This window comes from Crocuta crocuta, unplaced genomic scaffold, assembly GCF_008692635.1.
Source record: "Crocuta crocuta isolate KB4526 unplaced genomic scaffold, BGI_CrCroc_1.0 scaffold42, whole genome shotgun sequence".
NCBI classification, from domain to species: domain Eukaryota; kingdom Metazoa; phylum Chordata; class Mammalia; order Carnivora; family Hyaenidae; genus Crocuta; species Crocuta crocuta.
Genome location: NW_027528744.1, coordinates 536,394 through 561,884, shown reverse-complemented (window position 1 = coordinate 561,884; position 25,491 = coordinate 536,394). Strand labels below are relative to the sequence as shown.

At 38.2% G+C, this 25,491-nt stretch overlaps 1 protein-coding gene across 1 annotated transcript in view; it reads right to left on the bottom strand.

Annotated features, from left to right (window-relative positions):
- Positions 1-25,491, bottom strand: part of KIAA0825 (KIAA0825 ortholog) — a 358,820-nt gene that overhangs the window by 199,249 nt on the left and 134,080 nt on the right. The window contains exons 15-17 of the mRNA XM_077755312.1: positions 12,571-12,750; positions 6,501-6,725; positions 1,022-1,430 (exon numbers count right to left, since the gene is read on the bottom strand). Of these exons, the coding sequence (XP_077611438.1) occupies positions 1,022-1,430; positions 6,501-6,725; positions 12,571-12,750 (814 nt within the window). The remainder of the gene's footprint in view (positions 1-1,021; positions 1,431-6,500; positions 6,726-12,570; positions 12,751-25,491) is intronic.

The following is a 25,491-nucleotide window of genomic DNA, read 5'->3' as shown; positions in this document are numbered from 1 at the left end:
ATGCTAAGAACTTCATCAATGTTATTTAATTTTTCAAAATCACTTCATCAGCTTGGTCTCACCTCTGAAAATGAGGCTTTTAGAGATTCCGGAATTTGCCCAAGATGGCCCACTTAGAAGGGATTTGTATTTGTCCATCTGATTCCAAAGCCTGAGCTCTTTGTCACTACTGCTATACACTAAAGAAACAACTTCTAGTCATTTCAGGAAGAAAGTTAAAATAGCATCTGCTAGGATCATGAATATATTTTAAAAGAATGGGGGACAGTGTGTGTGAGTGGTATAAAGAAGGGCTGGCTTAGTGATCTGTACACCATATGAACTATAATTCCTTTATCAATATCATGCAGTTCTATGCTGGAGACTAATTTTAAGACAGGAGTACTCTATGTACATATTTAAATTCATCAGGGACCCTTAAAAATCTTAGCAATACCACAAATCACTTAGCTCTTGGTGACAAACCTCTGAAAAGGCTGACATTTTCATACAGAAACAGCTGGGTGTGTTTATAGCTCGAGTGTGATATGCCCCAGTTGCCCTCTGGGATTCTTACATTACCAGATGAAAAATGTGTACCTTTTTGACAATCAGGTACACAGAAAGCAATAAAAAGCCTTTTATACCCATTAATTCCTTCTTAATTTAATCTCCATGCCCAATCCATTTACAAAACGCTCCAGGCTATCCACTAGATACCTGTTTGTGCACTGAAAAGAAATGAAACCAAATTCCCTTGGGTTTAACTCCCACCCTTTTTATCAGAAACCTGAAGATGGTGAGTAAACAAGTATAATGTTCCAGGGTATCAGTGGGGTTCAAATTTTAATAAAACAAAGAACACCTAAGAATGCAGCTTTTGTTGGAATATTTACCTTTTCCTGTATTCATCAAAGTGCCCATGAAGTTAATAAAGTAACCATTGTGGCCTATCTTAACAGTATTTTGTTGTTGTTTATTGGTAATTTTGTTATTGTGAACATGTCTGATGAAATTCAGTGAAAGAAAAACATTGCTTTACCATTTGGTGCTCAGTTTCCTTGCCTTCACCAACTGGCTCTCAATCCAGTTGGGTTTCTGCTGCTCAATGATCTGCACGACCTTTTGGGCCATTTGATTAGGGTCACTTGTCTGCTTTCCCATGATACTTTCCAAACACACGCAGATTAAACCAAGTTTCTCTTTACTCCATCTGTCAAGGGAGGCACCTGTTAAAAGTTCCACAGTGTTTCCATCCTCAAATATCCGACATATAATTACAATCAAGTTCCAGACGAGGAGGCTAGCTTTCTTCAATTCAACAAAGTTTTTTGACATTTTTCTCTCAGACAGAAAAAAGAAGTATTTAATTGGGGGAGGCAAACATGCAATCACCGTAGGTAACTCGCTGATTACAATAGACACTGCCTGAGCAGCAAGCCTTGTGAAGCCTGGGGAAGAAAAGAAAGAAAAGGTATGATTAATACTAGCATTTGCATTCCACCTCTGTGTTGTTTTCAGTGTTGTGCAGGGATGTCTGACTTTTGTGGAGAAAATTGTTGAGAAGAGCAAGTGCTTGACACATTCCGACAGAACTCTTCTGGGGTCCCCTCTGATGCTGCCTAACATTCTTCAAATCTCAAACTCAGTTTTTCGTCTCTCACAAATGAAGATCAGAAAATTTTAAATGATTATATTTTTGTCTGTTAGACTGCAGGTGTAAAGGGCTCTGACGTTCTCTTAATTAACAAATGCAAAGGCACTCCTGTTGGACCTCTTTGTGGCCTTCAATACTTTCTTAAACCTTTCTCCTCTTCCCTTGAAATCCATAACAGAATCATTCCAGGTCTTGTCAGGACTGGCTCCTCTCCTTCCACGTTTTTTTTTTTAAATGTTTGTTTATTTATTTTCAAGAAACAGAGAGAGAGAGCAGGAAAAGGGCAGAGAGAGAGAGGGAGACAGAGGATGTGAAGCAGGCTCTGCGCTGTCAGCACAGAGCCCCATGTAGGGCTCAAACCCACAAACCATGAGATCATGTCCTGAACCGAAGTTCAACACTTAACTGACTGAGCCACACCCAGATGCACCTCTTCTACTTCTTAGGATAAATGTCACTTCCTCGGGGAGCCTTCACTCACCATTCCATCCAAAGCATCCCTTCATGCTCGTCCCATCTCAGTTTAAACTTCTTCCATATCATTAGACACCATTTTGTTGCCTTTATTATAGCACTTAACCATTGTCTAATTAATTATCTCCTTAATTCTTCTTTATCTGTCACTCTCCACTAGAATATAAGCTTCATGAAGGCATGTTATACCCTCAACATTTAGTACCTCATATATCAGTTGTTCAATAAATATTTGGTGAATAAATGGGTCAACGCACTGGTTCATGGTCACCTTTATTACTCTTCTTTGTTTCTTTATGGCCCATCCTAGTTCTGATTGATACTAACACCTCTTAAATGTAGGTAGTTGCTAAGAAGTCCTTGCCTAGTAACTGATGAATCTATACACTCTCCCTGTTTGCTGTTAAAGATCTACTGATCCTCCCTCTCTAGATCAGACCAAAGTGTCTCAACTTTGGCACTAATGACCTTGAGCTGTATAACTCTTTGTTGGGAGGAGTGTCCTATTGAATTGTAAGATGTTATGATGTTATAGCAGCATCTCTGACCTATACTCACTAGATGCCAAGTAACAGTCTCCTCAGTTGTGAGAACTTAAAAATGTCTCCAAGCATTGCGAAATGTCCCCTTGGGGACAAAATCTTTCCTTGTAGAGAGCCACTCTTCTGGATGATTCTAGAATCTTCAGTCTTGGTCTTTCTCCAGGGTAGCAATCCTACAACTTCAACTCCCTGTTTTCCTCCCAAACTAGCTTGGCTTTGCTGACCTTCCCTTCCCCCACCCCCCCGCCGTCCTTTCTTTTCTTCTTTCTTTTAAAATCTTTAAAAAGTTTTTAAATATCTTTATTTATCATTGAGAGACAGAGAGAGACAGAGCATGACCATGGGAGGGGCAGAGAGAGAGGTAGACACAGAATATGAAGCAGGCTCCAGGCTCTGAGCTATCAGCACAGAGCTCAACATGGGGCTCAAACCCACAATTTGCGAGATCATGACCTGAGCCGAAGTCAGACGCTTAACCAACTGAGCCACCTAGGTGGCCCTTAAATCTTTTAAATAGTAACCATGTGAATAAATCCTCCTACCCCTCATCTGACATAGTTTCACCCCACTGTAACCATGGCTACCGACCTATTAAAGCCGTTCCTTACAAATGTTAGCTGGACTACTGCGTCTTCTCCTAACTCATCTCCCTGCTTCATACTATGCCCAGCCTCTTTCCTGTGTTGTGAAGCCAAATTCACGTACTGTAACATTTGTTATGTAATTTCTCTGCCACAATTGTTTCGGCTGTTTTCCACTGTTACAAGATCAGTCTCAGAGTGTTGCTGTGAAAACACTCCACAGTCCAGCCTCTGCCAGTTTCTGTAAACCTTATCTTTATTTTACCCTCACTGCTTTTACTTCTGAATATCTCATCACTCGCACATGGACTGCCCTTTCTCTCCATGCATCATCCATCTTCTTCAACTCTTGGTTCAAAGTCCTCTCCTCTCATGAGTTTATTTGAACATACTCTCTACACAACCACTTTGGTAATTAGGTCCATAATGTGCCACGCTGTCATCTTTTATATTATCACCTATTATTGTTTATGTTATTGGTCTTGTTGAGTTGTCTTTACAACTAGACTAAAACCTCCTCAAGAGCATGGAAAAAAAAAAAAAAACCATCAGTCCTTGACTATCCCACAAAGCCAGACACGGTCTTTTAACCTACTACATACATGACTGAATTTGAAAATTGGAACAAAGTACAAGTCAAAAGAAGGTAGCGTTGTGTTCTTCCATGAAAATTCCTTACTGTTTTTACTAAACAAAAATAATAAAACAACATGAAATATTTTTCAAAATTCTTGTGACATTTAAAGAAGTCACTCTGCTCTAAAAAAGTATGAAGCTTTTGGAAAACATATGTCTAGTCTAGTGACTCCACAGAAACTCATGACAACTTAAGAATCATGTTAAAAATGCACTGGAATAGTCTTTGTAAGTTTGTAAAATTGGACGCAACATATATTTGAAAGATCTCATAAGACTATTGTCTTAAATAAAATAATGAATTTGAAAATACCTAGTTCAGTACTTGGTAAAAAATAGTTCCTTGAAAAATGCTTTCCTTTTATCAGATGAATATGCTTAGATGAAGCTTAAAATACGGATAAAGCAAATTAAGAAATTCCTCTGTGACCACTCTTCTCTGTGTTCTTAAATTATTTTAAATGTTTTGTTGTTCGTTATATGTTTGTGTCATATAGTCCCTATTCTATGCTGAAGCATTTGACTTAAAAGATTATATCTTATGTTCTGTTTATTCAAAAGAGGGCTTAACTGCAGATACCAAGGAAACATTTGACAATCTAAGTAGATATCAGGTAAAGATTACCAATTCTCTTCACACCTACACTTCTATGTATACTTTAGAAAATCTGAGGACTCCAGGTACTCAGATCCTCACTACTTCATTAAAGTTTACAGCAAATTCCTATCAGAAACTTAGGCTGATGTCAGATTAATAAATCCATTCTACTAATCACAAAAAAATGTGAGTCTGTGATGATATTAATAACACACCAGGTAGGGATCTTTTAAGAATGCCAAACACTCATTTTTCTGTCCTTATCTAAATGTTTTGGCTTCCAACTAAGAATTCTCTTGTACACTCCCTGAGGTGTTTGCACCCATTTCAAACCAATTTTACTAGTCTTCAAGCACCAAGAGAAGGTACTTTCTTTATAGTTTATCTCTAGCCTCAACTGAAGTGCTTGGTATGTAGTAGCAGCTCACTTAGTAAATATCTATTGAATGAATAAGTGACTTAATGTCAGGCCAGTCTGTCTTGTATACTGTAGTGATAATAAAGGTTGAGCATTGTCAGTCTAAAAGAGGTCAGAGATGGAGAATCATGGCATTTTCCTATTGTCATATCCACCGGAATGCACAAAATGGTTTATAAAGTCACTTTCCTACACCATTATCTTTTACACATTTATGTGACTTGGCACCTCTTTATGGTTGTCCATTGTATAAATGTTGTACTTCTACTCAGTGATAGTAGGATAGGAGAATATTACTTTGGAAAACCACAAAAACTGATATCTACAAGTAAGCATTTTTTGGAACCAGAAGTTCTTTGAGATGTTAGGGAAGGGTTCCAGAACGCTGTAGAAGGCAAATTGATCATGAATAGAATTACTTGCTAGCTACCAACAAAATAGCACTACTTATACATCATGATATATTAACTACAGATGATGCCTCCTGAATTGCTCACAATCTATGAAATATCCAAAAGCTAGAATGAAGGAGAAATGGCAACCACTCAGACAAGGAAGAACTTAAGTAATGAAAAGCTGACATTTTCCAATTGCAATTAAATGGCTTCACTAGATTCAAAGGCAGTTTAAAAGGGCTTGGACAGAATTAAAGCATTACTATGAAAGGTCAAAGATAGGTAATTGATTTGAGTTTGTAATATAAGGTCATTAGATAAGAGCCACATTAGTTAGGATCTCCATAGAGAAGAATGAAAGAAAGGCTAGTCTCTTCAATTGACTTAGTAAGTTCAGTTGGAATACTTTACCATTGAAAGTTTCCTCAAGTTAATGAAAAAATATCCTTCTTTAAAGATTAATATGAAGGGAAAAGTTTTATTTTAAAAATCCTAAGAAGATTCATTAATATGTCTACATAATATACATAATAAAACATTACATATTTCATAATGCAGAAACACGTAGGTACAAAGAAACCATTTAAGAAGAGAGCACTAAATTAATAAAATAAATCAATAATATAACTCACGGTTCTAAAATACACTTAGTAGATTCACTACCCTTAATAGGAACAATGAATGGAATTCAGAACCATAGGTACTGGGGAAATTACTCTGCCAAGAAATTATGTAGGTACTAAATGTGGTGCTATTTTTGACCTAAAGGCTACACAAGTAGGTCTGTTAACAAAAGAAAAGAAAGTAATAGTTAGTGGTGGCAGAGGGAAAAACTTCAAGGAAAGAATATTAAACTGAACATCAGAGCAATCTTCTTGAGAGTATGAACTGTAGATTATGAAACAGATTTGACGTAAGCTAGTCACAATCACTGACTGATATGTGAATACTAACATGAACACAACGTATCACAGAAAATTCTGAGCTGGTAGTTAAATAAAGATGATGGCAATTTGAGTCATTTTCCTTGGTCATAAGGTTCATGGTAAAAAAAAAAAAAAATTACAGGTCCCAAATACACAGAAATGACGGGAAAAGGACTAACATAGTTTAGAAATCTCAAAATTTTTTAGAATTTTACTTACTTTCATATCTTTTAAAATTGCTTCTTCAATGATGTGTTCCTACTAAAAAAAATAAAATAAAATAAAATAAGGTACCTTTGCTTGAATCTTTCTTCTTAGTTTCTTTTGGAGTATAATTCCATTCCTTTGGAATGCTCTCACACAAACGTTCAGGAACACTGTGCCTGTTTGGTTTGGCCCCACGGTCTCTCCCAGACCTCATCACAAATACTATCTGCTGTACAATGTCCTTGATAGCATCAGTCAGTGCCAATCTCAAGCATCGGATGACCTCTGGCTCGGACTCCATGCACGTTGAGACTTTAAAATCAGACAGCATATTATAGTTAGCAGAGTCTGGCAATATTTTGTTCCTTATTCAACTGGGAATTCAGTTTCTCATTATCTATTTTAAAGCTGTAGAAAAGAATAGCTATTTTTTACCTTGAAATCATGTAACTAATAAATAGTCCATAAACATTTGGGAAAAAAACTTTCTTCCTACTAATAAAGAAAATGGCAATTAAAATAACAGGAAATAATAGTATTTGCTAGTGTTTTGGAACTCTGTGATGGAAATATAAGTTGTATGATTTTCTTAGATGATAATTTGGCAATAATATCAAATTGTTAACATTTTACTTACCTGTTAACTCGCTTATTCCTTCTCTAGAACTTTATCCTAAGAAATTAATTATAATCATGTAAGGGATATAAAGGAAAATTGAAAATAATCTTAATGTCCAATAATCATCAGTTATTTGTTTAAGTAGCTAAGGTATATCCATCTATACAACAAAGCCATATATTGTTTAGTAAAAAATAAAGACAGGTTAGGAAAAATATGACATGCTATTTTCATTAAATACACCACACACACAAACACACACACACACACATGAATTATAAGATGAATTCTCCCTGTTAATGGTGATTATCAATGCCTGATGGGATTTCAGGTATTTTCCTCCTCCTTTCCTTTTTCTTCTTTCACTTTCCCTTCTTTTCTATCCTCCCATCCTCCATTTTTTCTTCTTTCTGCCACTCACCTTCTTTTTCCTAATACATAATACTCACCATGAATATGTATTACTTGTGTGATAAATACAATAACATTTTATTTATTTTATAATATATCAGGGAAGTCTTGGGATAACCACTTGAATCAATACAGAAAGGTACACATATGTTTTTTTACCCTCAAATTTTGAGATGATATTTCTTATTTATTTACTTATGTATTTTTTTATTTATATAATCTCTATGCCCAACATGGGGCTCAAACTCATGACCCTGAGGTCAAAAGTTGCAGATCTTCTGACTGAGCTGGCCAGGCACCCCAAGGTAATATTTCCCCAGTGACTCAATCCATTATTAAAACCCGCATGCTGGGGCACCTGGGTGACTCAGTTGGTTGAGTGTTTGACTTCTCCTCAGGTCATGATCTCATGGTTCATGGGTTCTAGCCTCATGTCAGGCTCTGTGCTGACAGCTCAGAGCCTGTTTTCAATTCTGTGTGTGTCTCTTCCTGTCCCTCTTCCACTCATACTGTCTCTCTCTCAAAATAAATAAATAAACATTAATAAAAAGAAAACCAGTAGGTTGAAGAGGATATGAGTAATATCCAATATAGAGTTTAATTTTTTAACATGATGAAATCATCAGGCACACTGTTGCTGTTTATGGTGGAGGATATAGCAGGCTATCTTTTTAAATGATGCCTCAAGACTTTAATTCATTGAAAGGAATAAGGAAGCCTTCTTCCTATATCTATAATTAATAGTTATTTTGGTTGAATGCTTTGAAGTCATGGATTAAATACCTCTCAGGTATCTAAAAATTCTAGAAAGCAAGAAACTCCTCTATTTCCTTTTGTTAAAAATGTAGGTTTATTTATTTATTTTTTTTAAATAAAATCAAGGTGAGGCACCTGGGTGGCTCAGTCAGTTAAGTGTCCTACTTTGGCTTAGGTCATGATCTCATAGTTCATAAGTTCAAGCCCCATGTCGGGTTCTATGCTGACAGCTCAGAGCCTGCTTCAGATTCTGTGTCTCCCTCTGTCTCTCTCCCTGCCCTGATCCCACTCATGTTCTGCCTCTGTCTCTCAATAAATAAATAAATGTTAAAAAATTTTTTGATGTTTAAAATAAAATCAAGATATTACAAATGATAGAGAAAATAACAATCCTATCTCAAACAATTATTTTAAAATTATATGAATTAATTTGTGTTAGGCAACTGGCACATAGTAGCCACTATGTACACCATGTAATTATATGTTATTATTATTATTATCAAAGAGGAATTTTCTGTAAAGTTTGCAATACTATAGTATAGGGTGCCCCGTGTTTTTTTGGCAGGGTTCTGAAACAAGTTGAGCATAGAATAGTATAGAAAGGATCAAGTAATATCCACAGATGCCTATAGTAGGGATAAGATATAGATATAGCAAGAAGAGAAGGAAAAATAGGAAGAAGAGGGGAATAGAGAAGAAAAAGAAAAGCAAGTGACAAGCCCTTCTGGTTTCCAGCTCTGCATATAAAGAACTAAGAAGTCACCACTATGTCCTAATAACAAGTAAAAAGCTGAACAGATGGAAAAATCAACAACTCTTCTTGGATGAATTGCTAGAGGCTCAGTGTGGACAAGTCTGAGAGCTGAAACTCGAGCAGGACCCTGTTATGTGGAGGCTGCCCCACTTTTGTGAGTTTTACCTCTGTGAGTTCAACTAGGTGTCCATAGTAAATGTCAGAGAAAAATCCCCAAGAACTTTCGGCAAGGGAAGATAAAAAAGAACATTTTGAAATAAGTCAGAGCACTCTGTTCTTCTTCAGGGCTGCACTCAGGAGAAACTACTGAAATAAAGCCTAGCCCACTGGGGTATTATCAGAGCCTAACTGACCTAGAAGAAGGGAAATACCCAATTCCAGCCCATTCTAGCTGTACTTTCCAACATAAAATGGGAGAAAAACGCTGAGAAACACTTGTGAAGTACACCGTCCAGAGGCAAAGGTCCACTAAAAGATCTAATCATAGGACTATAGAATGCTTCCCCTCCCCACCCCCACCCCCACTTCACCACATCACTAAAGCCCTCTTCAGAGCAGTTTCTTTTTACCCACTATATCATGTCCAGGTTCCATGAAAAATTACAAGACAAGTAAAAGGCAAAGAACACAATTTTGAAAGGAGAAAACATCAGAAACAGACATGAAAATCAGAATTACCAGGCCAGGAATTAAAATAACTTTCATTAATGTGCTAAGGGCTCTAATGGATAACATAGACCTCATGCAAGAGCAAATGGGCAATGTAAGTAGAGAATGGAAATCTTGAGAAGAACCAAAAAGAAATACTAGACATCAAAAATACTGTAACAAAAATGAAGAATGCCTTTCAGGGGCTTACTAGTAGACTGGACATAGCTGGGAAAAGAATCTCTGAGTTTGAGGATATCTCAATAGGAACTTCTAAAACCCAAAAGCAAAGAGATCAAAGTTGGGGGGGAGGGAGGGAGGAGGAGGAGGAGGAGGAGGAGGAGCCCAGAAAGCCCAGAGAACACCAAGCAGAATAAATACTTAAACCTATACCTACACATATCATTTTCAAACTACAAAAAAGCAAAGGCAAATAAATCCTGAGAAAGCCAGAGGGAAAAAAAATGACCTTACCTATAGAGGAACAAAAGTAGGGATTAACATCCAGCTTTTCATAAACCATGCAAACAAGAAGAGAGTGGTGTGAAATATTTAAAAGTATTAAGGGGGAGAAAAGAACAACACCTAGAATTCTGTACCCTGCAAAAGTATCCTTCACAACTTAAGGATAAATAAAGACTTTCTCAGACAAACAAATATTGAAGACATTGGTTGCCAGTAGACTTGTCTTACAAGAAATGTTAAATAAAGCTTTTTAGAGTAAAAGGAAATAATATAAGAGTGCAAACTCAGATCTACATAAAGTAAAAAAAGACATTGAAGAAGGAATAAGTGTAGGTAAAATTTAAAAAATTAATTTTTCTTATCCATAATTGATCTTACAGATAAGCTTGTTCAAAATAATAATACCAACAAGTATTCACTTATGTACATATGTTATACATAACTGTACAAAAGTGGAGTCCCTTGTGACCACTGTAAGATCTCAGGTTCCAGAAAATATTCAAGACCTAGAGGATACTTAATGTTTATGAAGAAACAGTTTATACAAAAACCAAGGATATTTCACCAATCTGAAATTCTGATCCTTTAAAACACTCCACACAACTCAGACTGTATTAATTTGTGTAACACCTGTTTCAAGAGACTTATCTGATCATGTGGAGAAGGGTTTGCTCAATGTGTAGATGAAGAGAAGACTAATTAGGAGCAAGTAGCAGTGTCACTTTCTCATGGCAGCACCTGAAGGCCATTGGTATCTTCTAGGTCATTTTCAGTACAGTGTTGTGCTAAGTGTCAAAATGGTTCAAGAACTTAAGAGTTGAAGGACAGGGGCACCTGAGTGGTTCAGTCAGTTAAGTGTCCGACTTCAGCTCAGGTCATGATCTCACGATTCATGGGTTTGAGCCCCGTGTCAGGCTCTGTGCTGACAGCTAGCTCAGAGTCTGGAGCCTACTTCAGATTCTGTGTGTGTGTCTCTCTCTGACCCTCCGCTGCTCACTTGCTCTTTCTCTCAGAAATAAATAAAAAAACATTTTTAAAAAAATTAAAAAAAGAAGAGCTGAAAGACAAATAGTGGTTGAAGCATGTGGATCACCAATTCTTTATAATCTTGCGAGAGAATTAGGCTCTCACTTCACCCAAATAGCTATAAACAACAAGGGTAGAATGGCTTTCAAGGCTATTTCTTTTTCAGTTCCATAAAGTCTACATCAGAAATAATTCAGTCTTTTTAACTGGAAAACTCTCCCTCCTTTGTGTAAAGAGATCGCAGTAGGAAATACATGGAAACTAGGAGATAAAATTTTATGAGGAGATAGTTATTACAGAGTCTTAAGTGATAGATTCAGGTTTTAAAAATCATTATACAGTTATCTATTACTATTTTTCAGGGATAATGACCAAGAGAAGATGTAACATAATAACCTTAAACTAGCTAAAAAGATATTGAAGTAACGTCTAGAGGATAGTCAGAGTCCAGGAAGAGTGAAACCATGAATATGAGCAAGTTAGATTTTTTTATATGGGTCTTAGCAACTATTTCATGGAAATGTAGTTTCCAAAACAGTGTATAAAAATGTTTATAGGTTTAAAGCCAAATGTAAATGATATAAATGGTTAAGGGACTAACAGTATAACCACTAGGTTCTCATTCTTGTTTACCCAAGATATTAATAAATATGTAATTTAAAGACAAGATATTAAGTATAAAACAAGGTGAGTATCTTCACTTGGCCCTAAGGTAGGGCAACCCATGAACACTTTCTAGTTAGATATATAATCTCCTCTGGCTTAACATCCATTCTAGCAGTAGGCAGAAGAACAATACAAATGGAAAAACATATTGGTCCCAAAGCAACGAGAGGATGTGCTTGCCTTAGAGAGACATGGGCACTGGGGTCATAATAATAAATGCCTTTTATGTTTAAAGAAAATGACTAGCAGTTGTGTCCATCAGTTTGTCAAAAAATGCATCCAAGAATAACATGTCACTAATGTCTTACTCGCTCAATAGCAAAACAAAATCTATGATAAATATTAAACTACCTTTTTTTAAAATTTTTAATGTTTTATTTATTTTTGAGAGAGAGATAGAGATAGCGTGAGCAGGGAAGGGTCAGAAAGAGAGGGAGACACAGAATCTGAAACAGGCTCCAGGCTCTGAGCTAGCTGTCAGCACAGAGCCCGACACGGGGCTCGAACCCACGAACCACGAGATCATGACCTAAGCGAAAGTCGGACGCTTAACCGACTAAGCCACCCAGGCGCCCCTAAAATTCGTTTTTATGAGGTGACACTTCCTAATAATAATTTAAAAAGAAAATCTGCATTACATAATTTCTCCCCTGATTCCCCAAAGAAACTGTTACGTTGAAAAAAAAATGTATGATAAACTTTTACAAATAATAGACTCGTCAAAAGTGACATCAATAAAACTTTCAAAGCATCTTTAGGATATATTTAAGTATCTATAAACACTTCTTTTACAAACAGTAAATTTTTCATACCTGGAATGTTATACAGAAAGTCCCATAATTGTTCTTCTTCCATGTAGCTCACGAAAACATTTCCAAATGTTTGTGGAGAAAAATTGCAATGGTACAATACTTTAAAGATGGTTTCTATTAAGCTGGATCCTTGGTTCAGATTATTATCTGCAGCAGAACCTTGTTCTTGAAAGGTACGTTCTTGGAAAGAATAAAATTGATTTAGTAAGATAGGTATCAGTGAATGTGATTAAATTCTTGTCACTTACCCAAGCATAATGCAGTAAAACTGTATCTGATTAATATTTACATAATAAGAGAAACGCTGTATTCTTTCAGAGTAAGGCCCACCTAACCCAACATTGTTACTGAGACACTTCAGATATTTGTAGAGGGGGGAATGTGAGAAGGGTCATAATGACATGACCTCAAAGGGCAAGGATAGTTTCCCTTTATGTCAGAATTCTTTTTCTTTTTCTTTTTTTTTTAATGTTTTTTTTTAAATTTATTATTGAGACAGAGAGAAACAGAGCATTAGTGGGGGAGGGGCAGAGAGAGAACAAGACACAGAATCTGAAACAGGCTGCAGGCTCTGAGCTGTGAGCACAGAGCCCAACGTGGGGCTCGAACCCACAAACTGAGAGATCGTGACCTGAGCCGAAGTCAGACGCTAAACCGGCTGACCCACCCAGGCGCCCCAGAATTCTTTTTCTCTTAAAGAAACTTTTGTTGATTCCTTTTGTCACTTAAAATTAACATATATTCATTCTAGAAATTGTAAAACAAAAAACTCCAGACAACTAAGAAAATTAATATTGTACCAAATCCCACCAATCAGTGATAGTCCATATATGGTGCAGTGTTTCATTTGTATTAGGAACAGATGTATCTAATTGAATCTAAGTGAATATATGTATGTATAACTTGAACACCAAATAGAATTATTCCTATACACATTTTTTGTTATCTAAAACCTATTTAAATCCAGTTGAATCTTTGTAGCTCTCTTCTGTATTTGTGTTCTGTGTTGTACCCTTTATTCAGAACATAAATTTTATGGAAATTTTAGTTATAATCTTCTCAGAATTATGCTTTAAATTCTACAAGTAAATTTACAAATGTTTCTCAAACCCACAGGCCCTGTCATTAAAGAGTGAAGAGGTTCAGGGGCGCCTGAGTGGCTCAGTCAGTTGAGCATCTGACTTGATTTTAGCTCAGGTCATGATCCCAGGGTTGTGGGATGGAGCCCCGTGCTGCCTGCTTTAGATTCTCTCTCTCCGTCTGTCCTTTTCCCCAATTCCCATCCACACATACTCTCTCTCTAAAATAAAATTTAAAAACTTAAAATTGAGAAAAGAGAAAAGAGTGAAGAGGTTTTTCTGTAAAACTATTTAAGGAATTCCCACAAAGACAGAGCCACTTTAAATATCTTGAATAAATACAATCTAAATCATTTTGGAATGAGTACATTTCTTCTCCACGCTCATTTGGAATCTTATCACTTTTATGTTTCTTCTTGATAATTTTATCTCTGTGATTTGATTCTCATTATCTAGAGAACCCTTCTCAAGAATTTTGCTAGGACTACTGATAAAGTGGCATTCCCTTTCCAATGGGGCTGCAAAGCTGATAGAAAGTAAACCAGAAGTTACTGATGGCTACTTGGGGGAAGACCTGACTGAGAATAAATCCAATACAGTAAGACGCGGAACAAAGAGACAGAATGTTCCTGGGCACCTGGGTGGCTCAGCTGGTTAAGCAACTGATTTCAGCTCAGGTCATGATCTTATAGTTCATGAGTTCAAGCTTTTCATCGGGCTCTGTGCTGACAGCTCAGAGCCTGAAGCCTTCTTCAGATTCTGTGTCTCCCTCTTTCTGCTCAAGCTCGCTCTCTCTCTCTCAAAAATAAGCATTAAAAAAAGAGAGAGATAGAACATTCCTGATGATATGACACTGAGAACCTGGATCCAGAAATGCCTATATTTATGTTAGCTAAGCTGATATACATTCCCCTTTATGGTAAACCAGGCTAATTTGGGTTTCTATAGCTTTTAGTCTAAAGCATAAAAGGTTAAAGGATAAAGAGTTCTAACTAGGCATTCATATCTCCATCTTTTTCATTCAAATAGTTTTGGCAGTTGTCTGCCTTTCCCAGCCTCCACTTCCTCTGACATACAACTATCAGTTATCCTTCATGTCATTCCCCCATGTTTAAACCTTCCCCTGGTCCTCCATTTTGTTAGAAATTCCTGAGCCTGACTCTCAGGAGGTTCTACAATCTTTCCCCAAGTTATATTCCAAACCCAAATATCTGTTCCACACAGACTGGTTTACTTGCCCTATCTTATAAATGTTCTCTCCCATCTGATTTTGTTTGTTTATGCTATTTCACTAGTCCAGAATGTTCTCCTTCAATAAAATCCCTATGGTTTAATTAATCAATTAATGTGTCAGCAGTCATATTACACTAGATGCTGAGGTCTATGCTTTCCAGGGATTTACCCACTGTGTATACGTGTATAGGTTTGTGAGCAGAGGGAATGAGAGATAGGTAACCAACCGTTACAGCAATGTAAGGATAAGTACGGTAACCATACACCCTGCTTTTCTTGGGGCACTCGGTTTAAATCTGTTCTTCTGGCATAATTACCAGTAGCATCCATCCTCTTTTAAAAGTGTCCAAGTTTTGGGTACCTGGGTGGCTCAGTCAGTTAAGCATCTGACTTATGTTCTTATGACTCAAGTCTTATGGTTCTTGAGTTCGAGTCCCGTGTCAGGGTCTGTGCTGATAGCTCAGAGTACGGAGCCTGCTTCTGAATTCTGTGTCTCCCTCTCTCTCTCTGCCCTTCCCCCATTCACACTCTGAGTCTCTCTCTCTCTCTCAAAGATGAATAAACACTAAGAAAAAATAAAAATATAAAGTATCCAAGTTTGGATGACCAATTATTCAATCATCTCAAACCTAAGTGATTTGAGTATAAGGCACTGTGAGAATATAGATGACACTTTAAATTTTTACAGAGAGCACAGAGAAGACCATGTATCAGCTATCTCTTTAAGGAAGAGTAGAAGTTTATAAGCATGACAAGACTTAAGCATGGCTTAAGTGTGCCAGCTATGGGGGAGGTGGGAGATGAAGCTAAATGATGGACACAGCGTGAGTAATCTAAGCCTCCATGAACTGTGCAGTGACAATACAGCTGGAGAAATGGGGTGGGGCATGAGGAATAATTACAATAAAAATACTAATTATTGCTGTTATTCCATATAAATGTATCAAGATGCTTCAATGAAATATGATTTTAAATTTTTTCTCTATTCTCCTTTGCTCCAAAACACAGTAAGCTGTTCCTGTATACTTGCCTCAGAAGGTTTTGTTATTGGAAAAGCACAAATGGACTGAAGTCAGTTGCCCTCCTAGATTTATAGAAGAAGAAGAAGAAGAAGAAGAAGAAGAAGAAGAAGAAGAAGAAGAAGAAGAAGAAGAAGAAGGAGGAGGAGGAGGAGGAGGAGGAGGAGAAAGAGAAGGAGAAGAAGGGGGAGGAGTAGAAGGAGGAGAAGGAGGATAAGAAGGAGAAGGAAGAGGAGGAGGAGGAGGAGAAGAAGAAGAAGAAGAAGAAGAAGAAGAAGAAGAAGAAGAAGAAGAAGAAGAAGAAGAAGAAGAAGGAAATTTTTTGAATTGCTATTAATTTGAACTCCATGAAGCAGCCAGTTTCATAGGCCAAAGAAGGTAAAATATTGGCAGTACCACATGATACCAAAGTGAAATCCGATGTGTCCTGGTAGGTAGAAAAGGATGAGGGTGTGGAGGGCTCTGAAAGAGGGGAGGCTCTGGGAAAGCCGTGGGGTCTGCCAGGCGGAGCGCCTGCACCTTGCCTGCCGGTAGTGTGGGAGGAGGCTGCCCAGGGTGAGAAACGGAGGGAAGCTGGCTCCCTGACTCTGGCTCGCGGCCCCATCAAAGGTTTCAGGCTCCTACCTGAGTGCTGCACTTAAAAGCATCATCTGGACATGGATAAGAGACATCTCTGCAGTAAGTAGGGTCCCTGGATAACTAATGATCAATAAAGCCTCAGAGGGACCTCTGCACCACCCTGGGGCAGGGGTAGGAGCTCTAGGAACAACCCTCATTCCATTTGCTACCAGCCTGGTGGGATGGGGCTCAGAATTTTCGTAACACTGATTTGAAGATGGGAAGTGATTTTGATATTTCTTGTACATCTGACTTTATGAACTGAGGCTTATACCGGCTCTATAAAAATAAAGTTACTATTCACAAAGTACTTATTGCATGCCAAACATCACAGGAACTGCTTTATATCTCATTTCACTTTCATAATACTCCATGGAACGAGTGCTGATTATCCCAGTTTTATGGATGAACATGGTTAAGTTGAGAGAAAGTAAGTAACTTGCTCAAGATCACAAAGGTGGTAAGAATTTGCCTGTGCTGTTTATGTTAAGCTAGAATCTCAAATTTCTCCAAGACTGCTTTGCCATTGTTTTGGACAGTAACCTCTGAATGCAAAGTGCTCAGTCCAAGCTAGATATTTGACCTTTGGTACTTTACTGCCTTAATGCAAAATACTTTAATACCTTATAACATGTGCCACTTCACATACATTATCTCATTACACCTCTAGCACTGTTTTATTATCGGACTTTCCATTGCTGTGCACCTTTTCTGTAGGCATCTTCCAAAAGCACCGAGAGCAGTGTTACGCATTTAACTAACGTTTTTTTTGTTTGTTTGTTTTTCAGTGCAAAAAGATGTTTTTATTAGCACAGGATCTGTGGGCAGAAACAGCTGCACTGGGATTGTGAGGAGCAATTGATTATATGCTTTGGAGGCCAAGGAGGTAAAGACAAGGGAAACTTGGCCTTAGCCTTCTTCTTTGAGCCTTGCTGCTTCACATCTAGCTGAGCGATTCCATTATCTGTTCGAAGACCCCTTCTGTGGAGAAGTTTCCAAATTCTTCACCTCTAGCTCTAAGCTTTCTCTTTCATGTTCCTTGCTTCTCAGTTTCTGCCTATGACACCACCGCTGTCTATTCATCTCCAGGTCCTTTGCCTCAGCAATTTTTATGCCTCTGAGTTAGATGTTAGAAATTAGGGGTGCCTGGGTGGCTCAGTCGGCTAAGCGTCCAACTTTGGCTCAGGTCATTATCTCACGGTTCATTGGTTCGAGCCCTGAGTCGGGCTCTGGTGCTGACAGCTAGCTCAGCGCCTGGAGCCTGCCTCAGATTCCGTGTCTTCCTCTCTCTCACCCTCTCCTGCTCACGCTATCTCTCTCTCTGAAATAAATAAAACATTTTTTTAAAATTAAAAAAAAGAAATTAAATGTCTCTCCCATCATCTCCATTTCCATAATGAATCAAATGTTGATTTAAAAAGTTTTTATTGATTTATTTAAATCTCTACACCCAATGTGGGGCTTGAACACAGGATCCCAAGGTCAAGAGTTGCATGCTCTTCCAACTGAACCAGCCAGGCACACCTCAAATGTTGCCCCCCCCATCGTGTGCCTTCTCTTTTCCTAATACTATTAATACAGTTTAGTTTTCTTTACCTCTTGTTTTAATCAAAACATTTCCCAGAATATACATTAAATCTAACTCCTCAGACTTATATTTCCTATTACCTGCAATATTCCAAGGTAAGTTCTTTTTAAAATTTTTTTTAAATGTTTACTTATTTATTTTGAGGGAGAGAACATGCACACAAATGAGTGTAAGTTGGGGGGGAGGACAGAGAAAGAGAGGAAAAGAGTGAATCCCAAGCGGGCCTCATGCTGTCAGTGCAGAACCCAACAAGGTGCTTGTCGTGAGATCATGACCTGAGCTGAAATCAAGAGTCAGCCACTTAACTGACTGAGCCACTCAGGTGCTCACTAAGGTAAGCTTTAGCTTGGATCTCACCAACTGTCTAAGAAGGTCTGGATGGAGGGTGAACCTCAGCTGATTTCGAATGTTTCTAAGGGTGATGTCCTAGAAACCTGGTGAAAACCAATACTTTTTCGAGGCACTCTTCCACAAACCTTGGTTTTCCTCAGCTTATGAATTTCCTACACTCTAGGGCTTTTCTTCTGTGTTCTTTTTCATTCTCCTATTTCCCATTCCTTTCAAGAAGACTAGACTAGAGTTCTATGACTTTAACCTTCTTTTAAGTTAATCTCTTCCCTGCTTTTCCACATGCAAGCCTAGCTCTTTCCTCCTCTTTCCCTTCTTCCTTCTGGACCAGACACTTGTTTATTTAATAGAAAATCCCCCAGGTGTGTCTTTATAGAATCTTCAGTCATGAAAGACAAATATCAATGAGTTGTAGATTTGTCTAAAGTATCCATTGTTCAAACAAATGTCATCCACTTAGCCTCATCTTCCTCAGTCAATATTTATACCCAAGAGGTATGTTCCCATCAGATCTAAAAGTAACCCAGGCCTGCACTCTCTTATTGTTCTTCCTTTAATATGAGTCACACTCCTGTCTTTCTCCACACCTCGAGCTAAGGACGAGGGAGTACTCTTCTCAGCAGTAATTTTGGAGCCCACCTGATCCCAGGGAGTCGCATTCTGGCCTGCTCTCCTCTGTTAAGTGTATGAGGGCTGGTTCCGTCATCGTAAGGGAGTCTCATGGCTTTCAGCTCTGTTGGTGGTTTCGGGAGTTGGTAACGAGGCCGTCAGGGTCGTTGGAGGGACTGAAGGACCATCTTAATTCTGGAGAATGAGGCTGTGTGGGCAATCCATATTTAAAGCCATATTTTCTGACCCAAGCAATAGTAAAGCTGCTAATTTGAATTCCATCTGGCTCCTCTCTATCTATCAAATGTTTCATACCTTCTATAAACAAATATAAGAATTGAAAACAGATTGCCTTTTCAGTAACACTGAGGGCCCTTTTCACTGCAGACATGATTGAGAACTGAACTTGTTAGTGCTTCTAAAAAGGGTGGGATCCAGCGAGGAGCTCCCCACCAACCCCACCAGGAGACTGTGTTTACTGCTACCACAGATTTACACATACATGGTACACTAGCACTTTGCTTTCCAAGACTGCTTAATTTTTTACTTTCGACAAAAATGCTGTTAATGACAAGCTCCTGCTGAGTCACTAAAATGGATTTGGCAGCAACATTGGTGAAGAGAGTGCCGCGAGCTGAGGGACGCTGAATTAACCAGGCTCTAACGAGCATCCCTAACCAAAGGGAAGAGACTAAAAGACTCACTTTAGACATAGGTATTAGAGAGACAGTGCAGGGATACAAAATGTAGCGTATAAAGCCAGGATTCAACACCTTAAACACCAGGCTGATAAATTGATACCAGAGAAAAAGGGGCAGAGTATCACGTGAAAACTGCTTCAAAGAAGCATTAAATTTGAATGTCATAGCCTAGTTCACTGCGAAACTAACAAAAATAAAATTGAAACCTGACTTGAAAATTAGGGTTTTCAAGGGTTGCATAAAAGGTAACAAAAGACATAAAGATCTGCCATTTATCTACAAGTTTTCAGCTAAACATGACTTGATTATTACTTTCCCCCCTCCGCAAACTATTCTTATTTTAGCAAAATTTTAAATTTTAAAATTGAAGTCTCATGAAATGGGTCTTATATTATGAAGAAAAAAAAATCATTCTTTTTCAGAGATTTTCTTTCCCAAGTCTTTCCTGGGAATTATTTTCCAGCTTTCTGTTCTAAAATGCTCATATGCAAATTAAAGCATTTACAACTTATTCTATGCTGTTTTTCTCAGTACCCAAATAAACTAAACATCAGATCTCTACCTCTTTTGAATACCCACAGTCCCAAATGCAGGGCTATGATTATGGTGAGATGGCCTTTATTGAATATCCACAATGGTACTGGCTCTATCCTCACTGTTTTACAAATATCTACCCATTTATCTTAGTCCTCACAAAAACTCTACTAAATGTATACATTTTTTAAATGTTTATTTTTTAGAGAGAGTGCACGCACATGTGTGAGCGAGCCGGGCGGTGGGGGATGGGCAGAGACAGAGAGAGACACAGCATCTGAAATGGACTCTTCGGTGACAGCAGAGAGCGGCATGTAGGGCTCCAACTCAGGAATCGCGAGGTCATGACCTGAGCCTAAGCTGGCACTTAACCAACTGAGCCACCCAGGAGTCCCACAACTCTAGTAAGTGTTATTATCTTTGATGAGGATGGTGAGGCAAGCTGAGGGCAAAACACAAGCTAGCACGGCCCCCACACCCCCTCTCCAGGTGGGACATGTATGATATTCTTTGGACACTACTGGCTACCCCAAAACAAAAAGGAAAAAAAAAACCAAATGGTTAAACTGATTAAGAGTCTCCACCAGTTTACCTGGCAATCCCATCAATAGCCTAAAGTCCAGGAGCTCCCTACTGTCAATGCTTTGCTAGAGGGTAAAACAACCTTAACTTGACACTAGCTCAGCCTCCAGTAAGTCCTTAGCATGTGAAATTCTCTTTGGAAATTCTCTCTTGACTTTGTCTTCCTAGACTCCATAAAATGGTCACTTCCCACACAGAGTGCAGCTCTTCCTGCCCATTGGTCCTGTCCCCATGCTTTATAAAATCACCTTTTTGCACCAAATTAAAGTCTTCAAGAATTCTTTCTTCTACGTTTGCTCTGGACCCCACAAACCCTCCATCACCCCAAACCTTCATCAATCTCCATTTTTTTAAACAAAGAAATTAAAATCTTAAAGAGGCTGACAATGAATAAAATAGAAGATTTCTGAACAAGTCATCAAGAAAATAGCTACATTCAATAGAGATTTATAATTGGACAATTGACTCCAGTTTCTTGAAAACTGATCATCTTTATAGAGAAGGCACAGGCAATTCTGTGTAAAAATTTATAAACATAGATAGGCGAACCTCTCTGAAACAGTTTTGGTTCTATCGACCTGTAGGTACTAGGGTTCTTCTCCACGCTTTTTATAAGGTAACATTTTCTCCAACGTGCACTTCATGCGATGTTAATGGGTAGTAGCCCATATGTTCTGGAAGTGCTGGCTTCAACAATATTAAATACTTTTGTTTTCTGTAGGCTTTCTCAGAGCCTTTAATTATTCATGAGCCCTGTGCCTCTCCAAGAAGGGATTTTAGTATATAATGTTTTTAAAACATTTTTGACCATAAAACCCTTTTCTAGGATTACATCTAGCAGGACCACAATTCTATAAAGCTGAATCTAGGAATCTTGGCTCTAATGTTTACAAATAGACTCTGAAATTAACCAAATAAAAGTGAGCAGTTTGAATGAAAAAGGAAGCAAGGTAGAAAGAAGTGCAAAGGTTTATTCTTGCATGAGGAGATTGCCAATTTGAAAAGAAATCCGGTCACCAGAATTGGATTTAATTTTAATTCAAATGAATCATTTTAGGGCAAAGAAGGATTTTGCTTTACCACTAGACACTGGCAAGGATAACAAAGTACAGTCAAAAGAGGTCTTGAAAAACTGATTTGTAACCCACAGATTTATACCAAGGTCTAACTATCTGATGAAGAAAACATTATGAAATCAAATGACTGGCAGGCACCTTACAGGGAAGTCAGTAAATATTTGGTCAATAAATGAATAAATATTTGTTGAGTCAATGAATAAACGTCTTCTAGCATCCATGATAATGGTGACCTAGCTTCTTTTTGAATGCTTATGGTGGTTCCATTTTCATTACCATTCCAGGCAGCTGTCCTACTGCAGGTCAGCTCATGTTATAAAGGAAAAGATAGAATTCAGTAGGCACAGAGGGAAAGGTTAGGAACTGAGGTCCCTGGTAGGGGAAAACCACGTATTTTGGAACAATGCTGGGCACGACTGACCATAGTAAACTACCTTGGGGAGTAACAGACACCGTCTACTCTCCCTCATGTTCCCATCATGAATTTGACAAAAGACCTGACTAAAAATAAGTAGTAGACCATAAAACGGTATGGCCATAGACCATTATGGAAAGGAGGAGCCAATCAAAAAGTAATGCCTAGGCATTTAGAGTTACCTAGCCAATTAAGGTAGAACCTGAGAAGGAAAATGGGGAAAGGAAAGCACCCTCTCCCCACTCCCACCAAAACCCTATATTAAAAAAAAGATCCCTGCCTATTTTCACAGGCATTCCCTTTCGACTGCCTCCTCTCCGTAAAGAGAGCTTTCATACTTTTCTTACTTTATACTCTGATCTTATACTCTAATAAACTTTTGCCTGCTGCTCTTTTTCTTCTATGTCCATCTCTTCATTCTTGGATGCAGGGAGACAAGGAACCCTGGGTATTGAGGTAAAGAATCCTGAAACAAAGTTAGCAAGCTGTTTTGCATTTTTAAGAAACATTACACAACACACAACACTGTTATCAAAAAGGGCTATAGAAATTTAATCTCCTCTCTTTAATAGATAAAGAAAAGAAGCACAGAGTTGTAAACAATTTCCTCAGGTGTCATTAAGGATGAGAATTCAGGTTTTCTGACTGACAAGAGTGACAGCCAAAATCCATCTCCTAGCTTATTCCCACATGTCTCCACTTGCTGACTTGGACAGCCTTTTTTTTTTTCTTTTTTTCCTTTTTACATTTAGACTTAAAATATTCAAAGAAAGCTATCCTGCCTCTTCTAGTCCTTTCTTTTCCAAGTTATACATACCCAGTTCATTTAAGCAAGGAATGCCTAGTTAACATCTCATCAGTTTTCACTCTTTTCTCTCTTTCTTTGAAGTTTATTTATTTTTGAGAGAGAATGACAGCGTCAGTGGGGGAGGAGCAGACAGGGAGGGGGACACAGAATCCAAAGCAGCCTGCAGGCTCTGAACTGTCAGCACAGAGCCTGACACAGCGGGCTCAAACTCACAAACTGCAAGATTATGACCTGAGCCAAAGTTAGACGCTTAACCAACTGAGTCACCCAGGTGCCCCAGTTTTCACTCATAATGGGCAATCTCGCTTTAAACAACTTGTGCCAAGAAAACACCATGATATTTCAGGCAGGATCAGAGGACGACTAAGCGTAGGTGGATAATTGGTCCAAATTCTGTAGCTGGCAGCCCCAAGTAGTAAGAGATAACCTTTGAGCTCCTCCTGGACTCCCCAATACACAAGGTCCCTAGATGTCCATACTGTAAAACCAAGTCAATGCTATTTCAAAGGGAAAGTCCTTCTGTAGGCAGATACCAAGCCTATCTATCCAGTGGGAATGTCTTCTCAGACCTTGGGAGAGAAGTTAAAAGTGTTATGCTAGCACTATGTGCAGGTCTCCTCTCCAGATGACTACAATGCAGAGAAGTGATAAAGGCACCGTGGGAGCTTGGGTGCTGTACAGTATTCTAGAACAAGGGTTGGCAAGCCCAGGGGACAAATGCAGACTGATGCCTGTTTTCAACAGACTGATTTCTGTTTCGAGTGAAGAATGGCTTTTATGTTTTTAAAAGGTTGGGGGAAAAAAAGAAGTAGAATATCCTTTGTGACACACAAAATTATGTAAAATTCAAATTTCTGTGTGTATAAATAAAACTGCATTGGAATACAGCTGATGGGGCTCAGAAATGCTACCTCAAATATGGTACCTTGACATACTGAATATTTTAAAAGCTGAAAGAGTATGAAAAAACAGCAGAAGCAGAAAGGTCACTCTAACGTTCTGACTGCTCTTCTCTCCTGAAACAGGTCATAAAATTCTCATGTGAGAGGTGACTTATCTATACCAGGAAGGGAAGAGCATCCTTGTCTCTCAAGTCAAAAGGATACTAAGAAGGATCCTAACAAATAGGCCCTCCTAAGTTTCCCCCAACTTACTACACTTATTTCATAACCTTTGACCTATCATATTTCTCCATGACTGTCCATTCTTCTTTGAACCTAGCATAAAAATACTCCAATTTAACTGATTCTATGGTTCTTCATTTCCTTATGAAGGCTCCTGTATCAAAAACAAACACATAAATAAATAAATAAATAAATAAATAAATAAATAAAGGGCGTGCCTGCGTGGCTTAGTCAGTTAAGTGTCGGAGTTTGGCTCTGATCATGATCTCACAGTTCATGAGTTTGAGCCCCACGTCAGGCCCTGTGCTGACAGCTCAGAGCCTGGAGCCTGCTTCAGATTCTGTGTCTCCCTCTCTCTCTCTGCCCCTCCACTGCTCATGCTCTGTTTCTCTCTCTCTCTCTCTCAAAAATAAACATTAAAAATTTTTTTAAAAACTGAATTTGTAGGTTTTTTCTCCTGTTAATATATCTTTGTCAGTTAAATTTTCCACCCATTCAGAATCCCTAAGAGTGTTGAGGAAATTTTTTTTACTCCCCTGCACAGCCATGCGCATTTGCTTCTGATGGTCTGGGGCTGTTGGCAGGCTACAGTGGTAGAGTTTGGTAGTCATGACAGAGATGGTACAGTCGAGAAAGCCTAAAATATTTACCCTACGGCCCTTTATACAAAAGTTTGTGGCTCCTATTCGAAAATGTTGGAAGAGAGTGTACATATATTCCAAATAATCTAATACTGAAGGATGTTGTCCATCTACTCCCAAATAACCTATTTTAAGTAAGTAGGCATCTGCTCTTCAGAGCAGCCTTTGCCTATTATCCAATCTTTCAATCTTTCCTCAGTCACTCTGTTTTATAAAAGCACTCCATGGTACTTATTAGCAGCTGAACGTACCCAATTTTTATACCTCTTTACTTTCTAAGGCTGGCCCAGCAATTAATCCCCCGAACGAAAAGGCAATATGGCATGTCACATTTACCACTGTGTCTCCAACTGAGAACACTACCTCGTACCTAGTTAGAGGACATTAAATATTAGTCTAATTAAGAACATATTTATGAAATCAAGTAACTGCTATTTTCAGAAATTAATTCAAAAGAATATTATTTATGATTTCTAAGAATGAATACCTCCATAGAGTCTCATGGTTTTATTTTAGAAATTTATTTAAAAACAATTGATATACTGT